Raw genomic sequence first — 13,857 nt, 5'->3', positions numbered from 1 at the left:
GGAACTATACCCTGTAAGCTTACAATTTGTGACTCACTATGACTCACAAATAAAAATGGCTTAAAAACAAACAGGGAGTCGGGTGTAGCGCAGCAGGTTAAACGCAGGTGGCGCAAAGCACAAGGACCGGCATAAGGATCCCGGTTCGAACCCCGGCTCCCCACCTGCAGGGGAGTCGCTTCACAGGCGGTGAAGCAGGTCTGCAGGTGTCTATCTTTCTCTCCTCCTCTCTGTCTTCCCCTCCTCTCTCCATTTCTCTCTGTCCTATCCAACAACGACAACAACAATAATAACTACAACAATAAAACAACAAGGGCAACAAAAGGGAATAAATAAATAAAATAAATATTAAAAAAAATTTTAACAACAAAAAAAAAACAGTCCCAGGGGGTTGGGCAGTAGTGCAGCGGGTTAAATGCACCAGGCATGAAACCGGTTTGCGTTCGAGGCTCCCCACCTGCAGGGAAGGTCACTTCACAGGCAGTGAAGCAGGTCTACAGGTGTCTTTCTTTCCACCTGTCTGTCTTCCCCTCCTCTCTCCATTTCTCTTTGTCCTATGCAACAACAATGACATCAATGACAAGAATAATAATAACCACAACAACAATAAAAACATTAAGGGCTTTTTTTTTTTTTTTTTTTGCCTGAGCCTGAAATCTGATATGCAGGTGGATCCTAATTATTGTCTGGGGAGGTCATGTTATGGCTGGCAGAAGGACCAGAAAGTTGCATCAGGGAAGAGAGTAGCTCCCAAATATGGGAAAGGTGTATAAATATTGTTGACTGTAAACCCCATCAATTTGATGTGATCTGGGGCCCATATTCAGCTTAGGAGCCTATGTGACCTCTGCATCCCTGTAGATCTGAGCTCACATTCTGTGGTCATGAGTAGGAAAATTCCATGCTGCCCCAATTTCAGGACCCATCTTCCTCAGGTGTAGCATAGAGTATATTGTCCAGCCTCCCTTCAGAGGATGGAACATTCTCTACCGTTGTTGATCCAAGTTGAGGGTAAGGTTCTATGGGGGCCCACACAGGGGTCTATTGTGCTGTTCCTGATAGGAATAACCGATAATTATGGAGAGAGGGACTTATGCGAGGTCTAGGACCATTATGTCTGCTTGGGAATCTCAGGACTCCCCGACTAGGGCCCCAGCTGATGGGGTGGCCTGATAGTGACTAAAGAGTCATCATTAAAGTATGCCAGTCTCTTGCCCTTATTCATCTTTTGCAGTCCTTGCTTTGATGAGGTTAGCTTTGGAGTGAGTGAGAGAACTGTAATAGGAAGTAGGTGAGGAGGGTATCTAAGTCTAAGTAGACACTATTTCATTATGAACTTGATACTGACTCACTACAGACTATTGTGTATTTTTGCTTTCAGGTATATATTTTGCCCTAATTTATGGATGCATGTGGACATGTGCTCTATCTTACGGGACCTGGTCTATATCTAGGTTTTGGGATTTTGTTAGGAAGTGAACCTCCTGGAATGGAATTTGGAATACTATGAAAGGAAAGGTCTCACCTGAGTAATGAGGGTGAAGGGTTGACATTCCATGTCTGACGTCTCTGGACACAGTCTGAGGTGAAGCATGCTGAGGTGGTACTCCTTGCATTGATTAGGTATAGCCACAGGCCCTTTGGAATATAACCAAAATATGCCTACTAGCTATCTACAGAACAGAGAAACCCCCCCCCCCAACTCTTCATCTGCACTATTCCAGTCTCTGATTGGTCAACAATTTGTTTGGTTTTCTATGTTAACTCTTATTTTCAGCTACCAGGTTCCAGATGCTAGCATGATGCCAACCAGACTTCCCTGGACAGACAACCCTACCAATATGTCCTGGATTTCTGCTTCCCCAGAGCCCTTCCCCACTAGGGAAAGAGAAAGACAGGCTGGGAGTATGAATCGACTTGTCAATGCCCATGTTCAGTGGGGAAGCAATTACAAAAGCCAGACCTTCCACCTTCTGCATCCCACAATGACCTTGGGTCCATACTCTCTGAGGGTTAAAGAATAGGAAAGCTGTCAAGAGAGGGGATGGGATACAGAGTTCTGGTGGTGGGAATTGTGTGGAGTTGTACCCCTCTTATCCTATGGTTTAGTCAATATTTCCTTTTTATAAATGAAAAATTAAATTAAAAAAATTTAAAAAAGAAATTAAAGTACTAAAGACTAAAAAAAAAATTAAGGAGACTATGGGGGGGGGGGACAATAAAGGCAACAAAAGAGAAAAAAAAGCCTCCAGGAGCAGTGGATTGGTAGTGCAGGCACCAATAACCCTGGAGGGAAAAAAAAAAGAAGCAAACAAAAAAGCACTCCTTAAACTGAGACATTCTGCTTGCTTGGCTGGGGATAAAGTTGTTGTGTTGCCAGAATTTTTTCAAGAATGGGAACTACTCTCTGCCCTAATCCAGCTCTCTAGCCCTTTTCTCTACTCTAACACCATTTTCTCAGACAATGTTTTCATTCAACTCCATGCTAGCTATCAAACTCAAGCAAAAACTACCATAGTCACGGGCCCTTAGAAACATGTTTAAATGGACTTCTGAGCTTTCTTCCACCCTACGATTGCTAGTCTCATCTGCTCTATTCTTACTTTTTGGCTCCAGTTCATTAACCATTTTGTCTCACTTTATGTCCTGCCACCTCTCAGACACCAACTTGCAGACGCTGCTGTGGTTCCACCCTGACTTCTCTTGGCAGATGGCTTCACCAGTGTGTCCTGGAACCTCACCTCTCCAGAGCCCTCCCCCACTAGGGAGGGATGGAGACAGGCTCGTGGTATGGATTGACCTGCCAACGCCCCAATCCAGCAGAGAAGCAATTACAGAAACCAGAACTCCTACGTTCTGTACCCCCTAAACAACCTTGATCCATACTCCTGTTAGGGGAGAAGTGATAGGAGGAAGAAGATAAGAGAGCTCTTAACTCCAGTTCCATCAGGTCCCAGAGAGAAGACAAAAAGGGGAGAGATATTTGGATGTAGTAATAGCGTTATGTGTGGCTTGGAGGGGAAGAGAGGACTGGACCTGGAAGAAAAAGGGCTTCTGTAATTGCTTCTCTGCTGAACATGGGTGTTGGCATGTGCATACTCCCAGCCTGTCTCTGTCTTTCCCTAATGAGGCAGGGAAAGAGACACATGAATGAGGTGGGGTTCCAAGACACATGCTGGGGCCCTCTTCCCAAGGAAGTTGGGTTGGTAGATAAGGGTGGTGCCTAGTTCATAGTGTGATCTACCTCGATAAACTAATTAATTATAAAACAGCATCAGCTACTTCTGAGCTACTGTTATTTTCTTTGATCCTGTGACTTGCTGGCCTACATGAATAATTCTGAATGAATACTGTTTTATTGGAAGTATTAGTTCAAATAAAAATTGTTGAGACACACACACACAATGGGGGGCAATTATGTACAAATGTAGACAGATAGTTGTAGAGATGACAGTTAACCCATGTTAACCTTGGGAGAATTGTGGTGGTTTGCAGTGGAGGGAGTTGGGATTCAGAACTCTGGTGGTGGGAATGGTGTGGAATTAACCCCCTGTTGACATATAATTTTGTAAATCAATATTGAATCGCTGATAAAAAATTTTCAAAAAGGGCAAATACATACAAATACAGACAGGTAGTTGTAGTAATAATAGTTAACCCATATCTGCAACCTGGGAGAAGTGCTGTAGCTTCCAGTGGAAGGACTGGAGACGCAGAGATCTGGCAGTGGGAACAGTGCAGAGTTGTCCCCCTGTTATCTTGTAACTTTGTAAATCAACATTAAATCAGTAATAAAAAAAATTAAAAAAAAAGATGTTGTGTTGCCCTTAAAGAGGACATGGGGATGAGAGGAAAGGCAGCATCAGAAACAAAAGTTGAATTCTGACATAACGGCAGTAAGGTGGGGAGACTGAGCACTTGTTTCATTAACGACAAAAATTATTCCCTAGGCAGTGGTACGCCTTTGTTAATATTGAGAAAATCAGGGACAACACTGGGGGGCATATAGGTCTGGAGGCAACAGGTGAGAAAGAGAGTGACTAAAAGGGCAAAAGTTTTCACAGTGAAAATTTCAGATCTCTAACCCTCTCTTACTCAATCTCATAATCTGACTTAGCTTGCTAGCTCCTGTCCAGGAGTAGACACTATTATGAGAGTCTCTGGAACTGATTCCATTCTCTAAATACTCTGAACTGAGCAGTGGGATTTTTAAAAAAGACTTTTTTTGTTGTTTTCACTGGGGCTTTACTGCTTGGGGCTATCATTTTAGGGGAGGGGGGAAAGGGAGAGGAGGTGGGGGAAAGACACCCCCCTGCAGAGTGGAAGCTGGGCTCAAACCTGGCCTGTATATGCATTACAAAACAGCACACTAGAGCAGTGTTAAAGTGAGTGAGCCTCAGGGGATTCTTTTCTCAACAGGTTTGCTACCTGACAGTTTTATTTGACCATGTAACTCCACTTGTCTGTGCTGATACTCAAAAGGCAAATTTATTTCTATTGGCAGGAAAAGGCCGTCACCTGGATGGCATTCATCATCCATAGGTCCAGGTGAAAGGTAGATGGGCCTACTTCTCATGGCAGCCATCTTGGAATATCTTGACTACAGTATGTAAATCAGTATTGAGCTTGATTTTGGAGTGAAAAAGGGAAAAGAGCCATGTATTTTAATTGAAATAAGGATGAGTAGCTCAGTGAACTTCCTCCAATGTGGGCCCATGACGGTCATAGTGAAAGAACAGAGTCCTTTGCCCTACCACTAAGGAGATTACCAGAAGAGCTATTTGGAAGCATGAGGAGCTAGTGGACTATTTATTTATTTATTTATTTATTTATTTATTTATTTATTTATTTATTTATTTATTTATATTCCCTTTATGTTGCCCTTGTTGTAGTAGTTATTATTGTTGTTATTGATGTCGTCCTTGTTAGCTAGGACAGAGAGAAATGGAAAGGGGAGGGGAAGATAGAGAGGGGGAGAGAAAGACACCTGCAGATCTGCTTTGATGCCTATGAAGCCTGACTCCGCTGCAGGTGGGGAGCTGGGGGGCTCAAACTGGGATCCTTACGCAGGTCCCTCCCTGCACTTTCCATCAAGTGCGTATAACCCGCTGCGCTACTGCCCGGGTCACCACTAGTGGACTGTTAAACATATTTTTCCTGTCTCATGGTACCCTGTGTCATGGTTGGTATAAGAGGTTGGATCATTTTCTGAAAGTGGGGCTTGAGAGAATGTGTCCCTGCGTGCCGCCCCCCACCCCTCCACAACCCCGTTTTATAACCACCCCCTTCCTGTGAGAGGAGGCTGAACTGTGAGGTGGGTTGCCAGGAATCCTATAGATTATGCGGGGCTGGATTGTGTTAGGGAAGGTGTCCTGGGCCCTCCATCCTTGAGCAAAGCAGTGGGGGCAGGAACCTGGAACCTGGAAGCTGGAATGTACTGTTTCCTAAAAACAAAAGTAATGTCCCCTCTCCCTGCTCTGGCCTTACTACCTGGAGAAAGAACATTTGGGAGCCTCATAAACCATTTGGCTCCATTCCTCCATTTCCCCCACCCCAATCCCACTTTGATTTTTGACCCCTTTTGTGTTTTCTTATTTTTTATGTTTAGTTCCTTTATGCATTTGCTTCTGTCTTTCTCTTTTTGATTTTATTATTACTTATTTCTCCCCCCACCCCTGCCCTGGCTTCACTTTGAAATCCTTTTCATTCATAGAGGGGTAAGCAAATGCCCTCTGTTGAGACAGTTCTGTATAGTGAAACCCCCATCTCCCACTGCATATGTTGTAGACTGGAATAGTGCAGCAGGAAATGGTGAAATCCAGATATGTCATCTGACCCTGTGATAGTTTGTCCTGTCTCCTCCATTCAAGCAAAAGAGAAGGGATGGAGACACAGTATAATGTGTTGCCTTCATTTCCCCTAACAGAGCGTGGTATAATAACCAGATACACACAGTTAAATTGGGCTTTATTTAGCATATTTAAGAAGGATATACCAAGGACAGATTGAACAGCACCTATTTAAGAAACACAAACATTGATAATATTTAATAAAACCACAAACTTCAATCTCTGCATTCCCCAAGCAGGAGTCTGTTATTCTTGTCCAGCAAAACAATTTAAAAAATGTATTGTAACCATTTTAGAAAGGAGCCAATTAAAGCTGACCAAATACATGAAAATTTGTCCTTGGGTAGAGTCTTGGGGACTGCTGACCCATGTGACAGTATTAATTTATGAATTTGGGGTGTGAAGGGGTTTCTCTACTTGCTGGACAGAGAGGAGGATAAAGTCCACCCCTTTTGTGCACCTGAAGGTAAGTTGTGCCGATGGGAATTTGGCCCCAGGACTGTAATTTGACAATCCTTTGAAAAGGCACTTTTAAATTACAAATGCATTTCTCAAAAGGAAAAGGAATTTTTTTTTAATTTCCAAAATTTAAAATATTAAAGAGAAATGTTTATTGACTGAACACATTTTTGGGGGTTGTTTTCAGTCTGAGAGCAGTACATACAATTTGGTGTTAAAGGCAGTTTCAGAAATGATTCGATGAGGATATATAATATATATATATATACTCTATATTTCTCATTTCAATATTTTTGTTCTTAAAATATAATAAACTCATCTTAAAGTTTTCTTGTCTGATGCAAATGCTATTACCATACAATCGAGTTCTCAAACACCACAGCTGTGACCCCCTCCCCAGAGGAGTCCCATCACATCAAGATCTATCTATCCATCCAAGCCATCTTCTCTCTCAGGCAACCAGTCAAAGAAAAATAGCAGATTTTGGTGCTGCTCAGGGAGGGCAAGGATGGTTACAATATCGATCTGCTAACTGCAAATCCTGTCAGTTCACAGTCAGGTACTGGTTGTGTCTTGGGAATGCAGTATTCTTCCCATCCTGCTCACAGGACTCCAATAACTTATCCTGGGGTCCTTGCTCTTTCAAGGGGAAAGGATTGTCTTTTGGTTTTTGCTTGCTGTGCATCCAGTTAATGGAAACTGGGCAAACCAGTGTCAAGCGTGTTGTGGAGAACTGCCTGCACCAGCTTCAGCCAAGATGATCGTTCCTGTTAGTGACCAATTGTACTAGAAGTTCCCACCTGTCATATATTGTACCAGGGATTTAAGGGATGAAAGGCACCACGTCCCACCGCCCCACATTGGAGCCATCTTTTATATCTTGTAGTATACATATTAAGAACAAATTTTAGGAAACAAATGTACTATGTTCTACTTCAGAAACCGACCAAGGAGTAGGTCACACATAGAATTATGCATGCATTTTATTAAGTAACTTTACTTGCAAGTACTACCCTTTTTTTTAAAAATTTTTTGAGAATGATACAATCTATGAACACATACACTCTAAAACCTAGCACCTTGTCTCCAAGAACACTTTTTTTTTTATATACAGTTGTAGTTGACATTTAGAATCACTATAGAAAGAACACACCACAGAAACAGGAAAAAATTCCAAATTTTTAACACCAAAGTTGTAACACAGATGAAATGTGTGTGTGTGTGTGTGTGTGTGTGTGTGTGTGTGTGTGTGTGTGTGAGTACCACTCAACTCTGAAGCACCAAACTGAAATCAATCTTGTTTGTGTCTATGTTTTAGAACCAGAGGCATCCAGGAAGGAACCCTCAGATGTAGCAACCTCCTGTTGAGTGTACCAGTTACTGTGGTTTTTCCCTTTGTGTGTGCATTTTTATACAAGAGCGTTGGGAGGCGATGATGAGAGCATTTCATTCCTATCGGCAGTCTTTAATTATCTTGAGGATTCTCATCCTACTTACCAAAGAATTGTGTGCTTGCCAGGGACTTAGCCATCAGTAGCCAAATTCTATGTTTCTACAGCCAGTCCTGTTGCTTAGAGCAGAAGACTGCTGTAAGCAAGCTGGCCATTTGCCCTAGAAAAAGAGATGGTTTCTAAGTTTAACTGGAAACTAATTCTGACAAGGGTTCTTGCAACTCACTGCTCCTGTCTCCTGATGCTAAGCTTGAAGGGGCTCGGAGGGGCCAAGAACACCCATTGGTCCATGAAAATGAGAGAGACCAAGATAAGGAGGAAGAGGGTTGAAAGTTGTAATTGACCAGATTTTCTTCCCTTATCTTAGTAACTGCTCCACATCCGACTATCTTTATAATCTTTTATCTACTCTGGAAGGAAAAGACATGTTGCTTAGAGAAGCCTATAAAGCAATGTTAGGCACCTTATAATTTTATAGCTAAAATATTTTTATCTAGTGTTTTTTTTTTTTTTCTGAAACAAATTGGACAATATCTATAGGCTAGACCATGCCCCCATAAGATGTGTGTGGTAGCAGGTGCTCTTTTGGTGAGACAAGAGGTGTCGACTACCTCTCAAATAATAAGACGGCATTTTTTTTCTCACCTGATGAGTGCGAATTAGATATCTCAGCATCTCTAAATTGTACTGGAGCTGGGGAAGGACCAGAAACATACTTTGTGCCTACCATTGGCTTCTCTGAATCTGCCGGCTCTAGGTTTGGAGGGGAGGATGGGAGAGCGCACTTAGAGCTTCAGGCATAGGAGAGGGTGAGGGGTGGGGGGGTGCGGTGAGCAAGGCGCAAGAGGGAGCAGGAGCAGGAGTGGGGAGCAGTGGACTTCCTCTCAGCTGGTATCTGTGGAGCATCAGAGAAGATGGCTGTTCCCATTGTGGCAGCCCAGGACTTGCTTCTTATTACTTACTGCCTTCCCCAGCTTGTGAAATTGGTGTGTTAGTCAAAAGCACCTGTGACTCCGTGGCCAACCTGATGCTCTATTATTCTTAAGTAAGGGAATCATTACATTGGGAATCACATCATTTCAAACTCTGGTTTGTCTGGCCCCTGTACTTTAATGGGATTTTTACTGCACAAATGAAGTGACCTTGGCAAAAGAATACATCCTTTCAAAACAGTTAGGGGAGAGCTATTCCACATGAGGATCTGTGAGGTCTATGATGACTTTTGGGGATGTGTTTTCAGATTTTCATAGGACAAAACAGTATGTGCAGTAAAACCTTGTTAAGGGGACAGTGCTATATTCAAAATAGCACAAAATTGAAGCAGTTGCTATCTCTTAGCTAACTAGGAGCCCTACTGTTGATTAAGAAGAAACTGTCAGCAAAAGCAAGATGCTCTTAGTTCAAAGGTCCTCTTTTCCAGTTGCTGTTTTCAGAAAGTTTCCACCTTTGAGAAGCCCAATTTGCCATCAGAATGGACAATGACAACAATGGGGAAAAGAGGGCCTTTAAGTCAAAAGTCAATTGGTGAATGTTGGTGCCCTGGAGAATGTTGTGTGTATGTGCTGTTGATAGAACTTACCACACTCGCACAGGTTCTGGTTCCGTTTTGGTTTGGGATTTTGGCAAACAATTTTCTCTGATACACTGTGAAGGGGTTGCGCTTTAAAAATAAAACAAGAAGTTCAGGTTCAATGAAATATCCAGAGACACTTAGGTGTGAAATCCTGTTTCCTACCCAGATAAGCCTTCTAATCAAAGGACAGGTCATAGCTATCTTGAACTCCTTCAATCACGACAGATCACCAAGGAAATGCCCTCCCCAGTATAAGAAGATTGGTCACATAGGTCATTTCTTCACTCAGCTAGCCTCAGAGGACAGGTTATTTCAGAAGCTTGGCCAGCAACAGGCAGAAGGAATGAATGGCAGTCAGCTCGCTGTATATCATTTGGTAGAAAAGGAGATAGTTGCACAAGGTAAGAGTTCAGCCCCCCATGTGAGTTACCACAAGTCTTGACCACATCAAACTGACAGGTCAGCTCAATACTGGTTCTCACCCACTCCTCTCTTAAATTCTGAAGATGGAAATTCCCGTTCCTTTGTGGTCTGACTCACAGTCCCAGTACACTGCTGTTTACCTTTTACCCTTGAGAAGGTCATGCTGAAATCTGTGAGGAGGAAGAGATAAAGAAAATAGAAATGAGCTGGGCATGTAAACCAATGACATTTGAGTTCGAATAGAGACATGAGAATCATACAAGATTGGCGAGGCTAAGCCCTGAATCTCATCATCTTTACTCACAACCACCTGACTTGCCATGTTTTAAATTGAATCCTCTACCCATATTACCACTGAAATTCTTTATGAATAGCTGACTGACTCCAGATTTGCATTGATGCAAACTTCAGGAGTATCAAAAATACTGTTCTGATTTTTATTTTTTGGTTCCATGTTATTTGGTCATGTTGATATGGTCTGTGCCCTCCGAAATACACTGGTATTTCCTGGCCTAGCTGCCCTTTCCCTCACATTTACTATTTAACTTTGCTGGAACCCTTTAGAGACTCAAAAGCTTCTTGGTGTTTTAATGATGTGATACCCTTTGTGTTTGTTTGCACAGTGGTCTTTGCACCAGATTCATGAGTCTCTTCAGTTTAGACTCTGGCTCTTTCTTTGATCAGTCTGAGGCTTTATTTCTTGGGCTTCGGGAATGATTTAGTCTTCTTCTTTGCTTTCAGTTGGACATGGGCTGTGGCCTTTGTCTACATGGGCTTGCCTTTTCCCTCAGAGTAAAAGCTGATCCACTGTAGCTCTGTAGAGACAGTCAGAACACCAAGTCCAAAGTGGTAGCCCTTGCTGCTTTTAAAACTGAGAGCCAATTTTTTTTTTTGGGGGGTGGGTTCAATCAGAATCCTCAAGTCTGTGCTCTGAGGGGCACCCTCTTCAAAGAAGATCCAGTCTTTATCTTCTTCATCTGCTGATGTACCTAGTGGTAAGAAGTATGCGCAAGCAACACCTTTGTGTAGCATGGGTTGGATTGGCACAAATGAGAATGTGGTATGTATGTGTCCGTTGAAAAGAAAGCTGCTCGTGTTTTGTCTCTTGTGCACAGTTCATGACTTGCCTTCCAAATAGCTTCAAGGCAGAGTGGCAGAATCATGAGAGGGGATAACCCTGCCTTCAGTGCCACCATCCGTGCCACCATCCGTTCCAGCGAGGTCTGGGTGACTGTCTTCTTGGGGGGTCCTCTCCCTGCAGAAGAGCCTCTTCAGCAAATCCTGGATTTCCTTCTTGATGGTCTTGTGCATGTAGCCATAGATGTAGGGGTGGATACAGCACTGCAGGAAGAAAAGCCAGATAATAATGGTGATCACCCACTGGGGTACCTGGGTTTCAGTATCCACCCACAAGGCCAGGACTGCCAGGAAGCAATAGGGCCCCAGGGAGAGCACATAGGAGAAAATGATCATGAAGATCACTTTGGCTGCTTTGCACTCATAGCACCGGGGCAGGGGGATATCGCTCTCGCTGTTGCGGCGACTGGATGAGAGTCTCTCTGGGATGTTCACTGCCTCAACGTCCTCGGAGTCACGGAAGTGGTCTTCCTCTCTATCCAAGTTGATGTCATCTTCGCCCAAGTCAATGCTGCAGTGGGTAGCTTCCTTGCACTCCTTGCGGGCCTTCACGCTGCTGCTCTCCACTTTACTGCCACTGCCGCCGGCCTCAGCCTCCTCCAGGATGTCGCCCATGGCCACGAAGCTGCTTTCTGTGATCTGGCCACCCTCAATGGTCTCCATGCTTCCATCTTTGGCCAGCACGCTGCTGCCCTCTGTGGCTCCCAGGCTGCTCTCCTGGAGCCGGACCTCACCTCCACTCAGGCCTGGGATCTCGCTTTCTCCGTGGAACTCATCCTTCTTCCCCTCGGTGCCCCGTTTCTTGGCTTGCACCTCCAGGCTGTGGCTCTTGAAGTACAGCAGGGCGTGCTGGCGCCGGGCAGCACCGAACACCACAGAGTAGCAGGCGATCATCACAGACAGGGGGATGACGAGGAAGAATAGGACGCTGATGATGGCGTAGCTGGGGCTAGCCCCCCAGATCATAGAGCAGAGGGCATTGCGCTCATCGAAGGCTGCCTGGCCCCAGCCGTAGAGGGGGGGAGTGCTCTGCAGGATGGCCAAGATCCAGGTGCCATAGAGCAGCATGTAGCCCCGGCGTTGGGTCATCTTGTTGGGGTAGGAGAGGGGGTGGATGATGGACAGGTATCGATCAATTGACACCACCACAATGGTGTTGACGCTGGCAAAGGCAAACAGGTGTGTGAGGCTCACCAGGGCGGTGCAGAAGTGGGTGTTGAGGGGCCAGAAGAAGGGGACAGAGGTGGCCACCACCCAGGGGGCCACAAGGGAGATCTGCAGCAGGTCAGTGATGAGGAGGTTAAAGATGAAGCGGTTGGTGACCTGCAGCAGCTGGGGCTTGCGCTGCAGCACGAAGGCCAGCACTATGTTGCCAAAGAAGGAGACTGTGAGGAAGACCACCAGCACGCAGGAGCGGATGATGCCGTGCGCCAGGCTGATGGGCATCTTGGACAGGGGCACGCATGTGTTGCTGCCGTTGCTGATGTTGTGGCTGGGGGTCAAGACCGGGTCGGAGGCGTTTGGACGCGTGTCATTGGCGCAGGTGGATGTCATGGCGAGGGCTGCCAAGGGGTGCACAGTATGTGCTCAGGGCTGGTGCTGCAGACAGAGAAACACCCATTATTCACCCCCCCGGGGTGTGGGGGGGAACACAGCTTCCTCGCCCCGTGGCAGAAAGGCTAGACCCCCCGCCCTGTGCCCGCCCTCTGTGCCCCCCCCCCAGTGTCCACCTAGGCAGTATCTCTGCCTTCTCTCTCTCCTTCTCTATACTCCTCCTCCCTCTCTTTCCCTTTCTCCGCCTCCCTCCCTCTGTCTTTCTCACTCTCCTCCCCCTCATCTCTGAGTCTCTTCCCCTTGTGTCTCCCCCCTGGAGCGCACGCTTCCTATGGATCTGTATCTCTGGGTCTCAGAGTTCAAATCTCTCCAGCGATGTCTCTGGCAGGCTCGCCCTATGGCGCATGCGCATGCGCACTCTATCGCAGTCTGTTTACCTTAGTCAACTGTTCTCCAGCGTGCGTCTGTCAGTCTGTCTCTCTCTCCCGCGCGCGCGCACACGCGCGCACACGTACTTTCCCCTGTATTTCGCGTGTGTCTGTGCGCGCGCATTTGTGTGACCACTTTTCCCTGCTTCCTCCACCCCGATCCCACACACACCCCGTTTCTCTTGCTATAGCCTGTCCTGGTTCTCAGTCTTACTCGCACGTGCGCCTTGTCTGTCTGTCTGTCTGTCTGTCTGTCTGTCTGTCTGTCTGTCTGTCTCTGTCTGTCCTCCCCGCTCAGTGTTCTGTTGCCTTGTGACTCCCGCCACTCCCTCCAACCCTTGATTACTTTTTTCTCAGTTTTTTTCTGTCTCTTTTGGCCACGCACCCACCCCAACCCCCCCCCCCCCCGTAGCTGTGGATGCACGTCTCCAGGCCCTTTTCCCGTTTGTATCTCTCTCTGTGTGCATCTCTGTCTCTGTCTCTCGCACGCACTCTCATTACCCTGCGCGACTCTGCCTGTCCCTGTCCATGCCACTCACTAGTCTTCCCCTGATGCTGCCTCAGTTCCCCCATTTCGCTCTCGGTGTATTTCCCAGACAATCTGCGAGCCCCCCCCCCCCCCCCCCCCGCTCACCATCACGACTCTAGCTGCGTGTCTGCCAGTCTTTGGGTCTCATCATCTCGTTCGTCTCTATATCTGCCTCCCTCAGGTTCTCTCTGCGCTTCTCCTTGTCTCTCGCTGCGCTTGCTCTGTCTCTTATCTCTCCTTTCTCTCTCCTTGCCTCTCCCCGCCGCCCCGCGCCTTCTGTCTACACGTACTTTAGTCTCTGCCCGTGTCTGTCTCTGTTCTCGGATCTCCGTCTGTCGCTTTTCTGAGGCTAACTCTAGCGCGTGTGCTTGGACACTTGGAGCCTCCGACTCTCCCCCGGACCCCGCTAGACTCTGTCCCCGCTTACTTGAGTGTGCGGGAGCGCGTTTTTGAG

General features: G+C 46.0%; 1 protein-coding gene across 1 annotated transcript; it reads right to left on the bottom strand.

Moving 5' to 3' along the window:
• Positions 1–10,857: 10,857 nt before the first annotated feature.
• GPR101 (G protein-coupled receptor 101) lies at positions 10,858–12,437 on the bottom strand. The gene has a single exon (XM_007524571.3). It carries the CDS (start codon positions 12,336–12,338, stop codon positions 10,896–10,898), a length of 1,443 nt encoding a protein of 480 aa, XP_007524633.1. The 5' UTR covers positions 12,339–12,437; the 3' UTR covers positions 10,858–10,895.
• Positions 12,438–13,857: the final 1,420 nt, after the last annotated feature.

This window comes from Erinaceus europaeus, chromosome X (assembly GCF_950295315.1).
Source record: "Erinaceus europaeus chromosome X, mEriEur2.1, whole genome shotgun sequence".
Taxonomy (NCBI): Eukaryota; Metazoa; Chordata; class Mammalia; order Eulipotyphla; family Erinaceidae; genus Erinaceus; species Erinaceus europaeus.
This window is presented reverse-complemented; position numbering and strand designations above follow the sequence as displayed.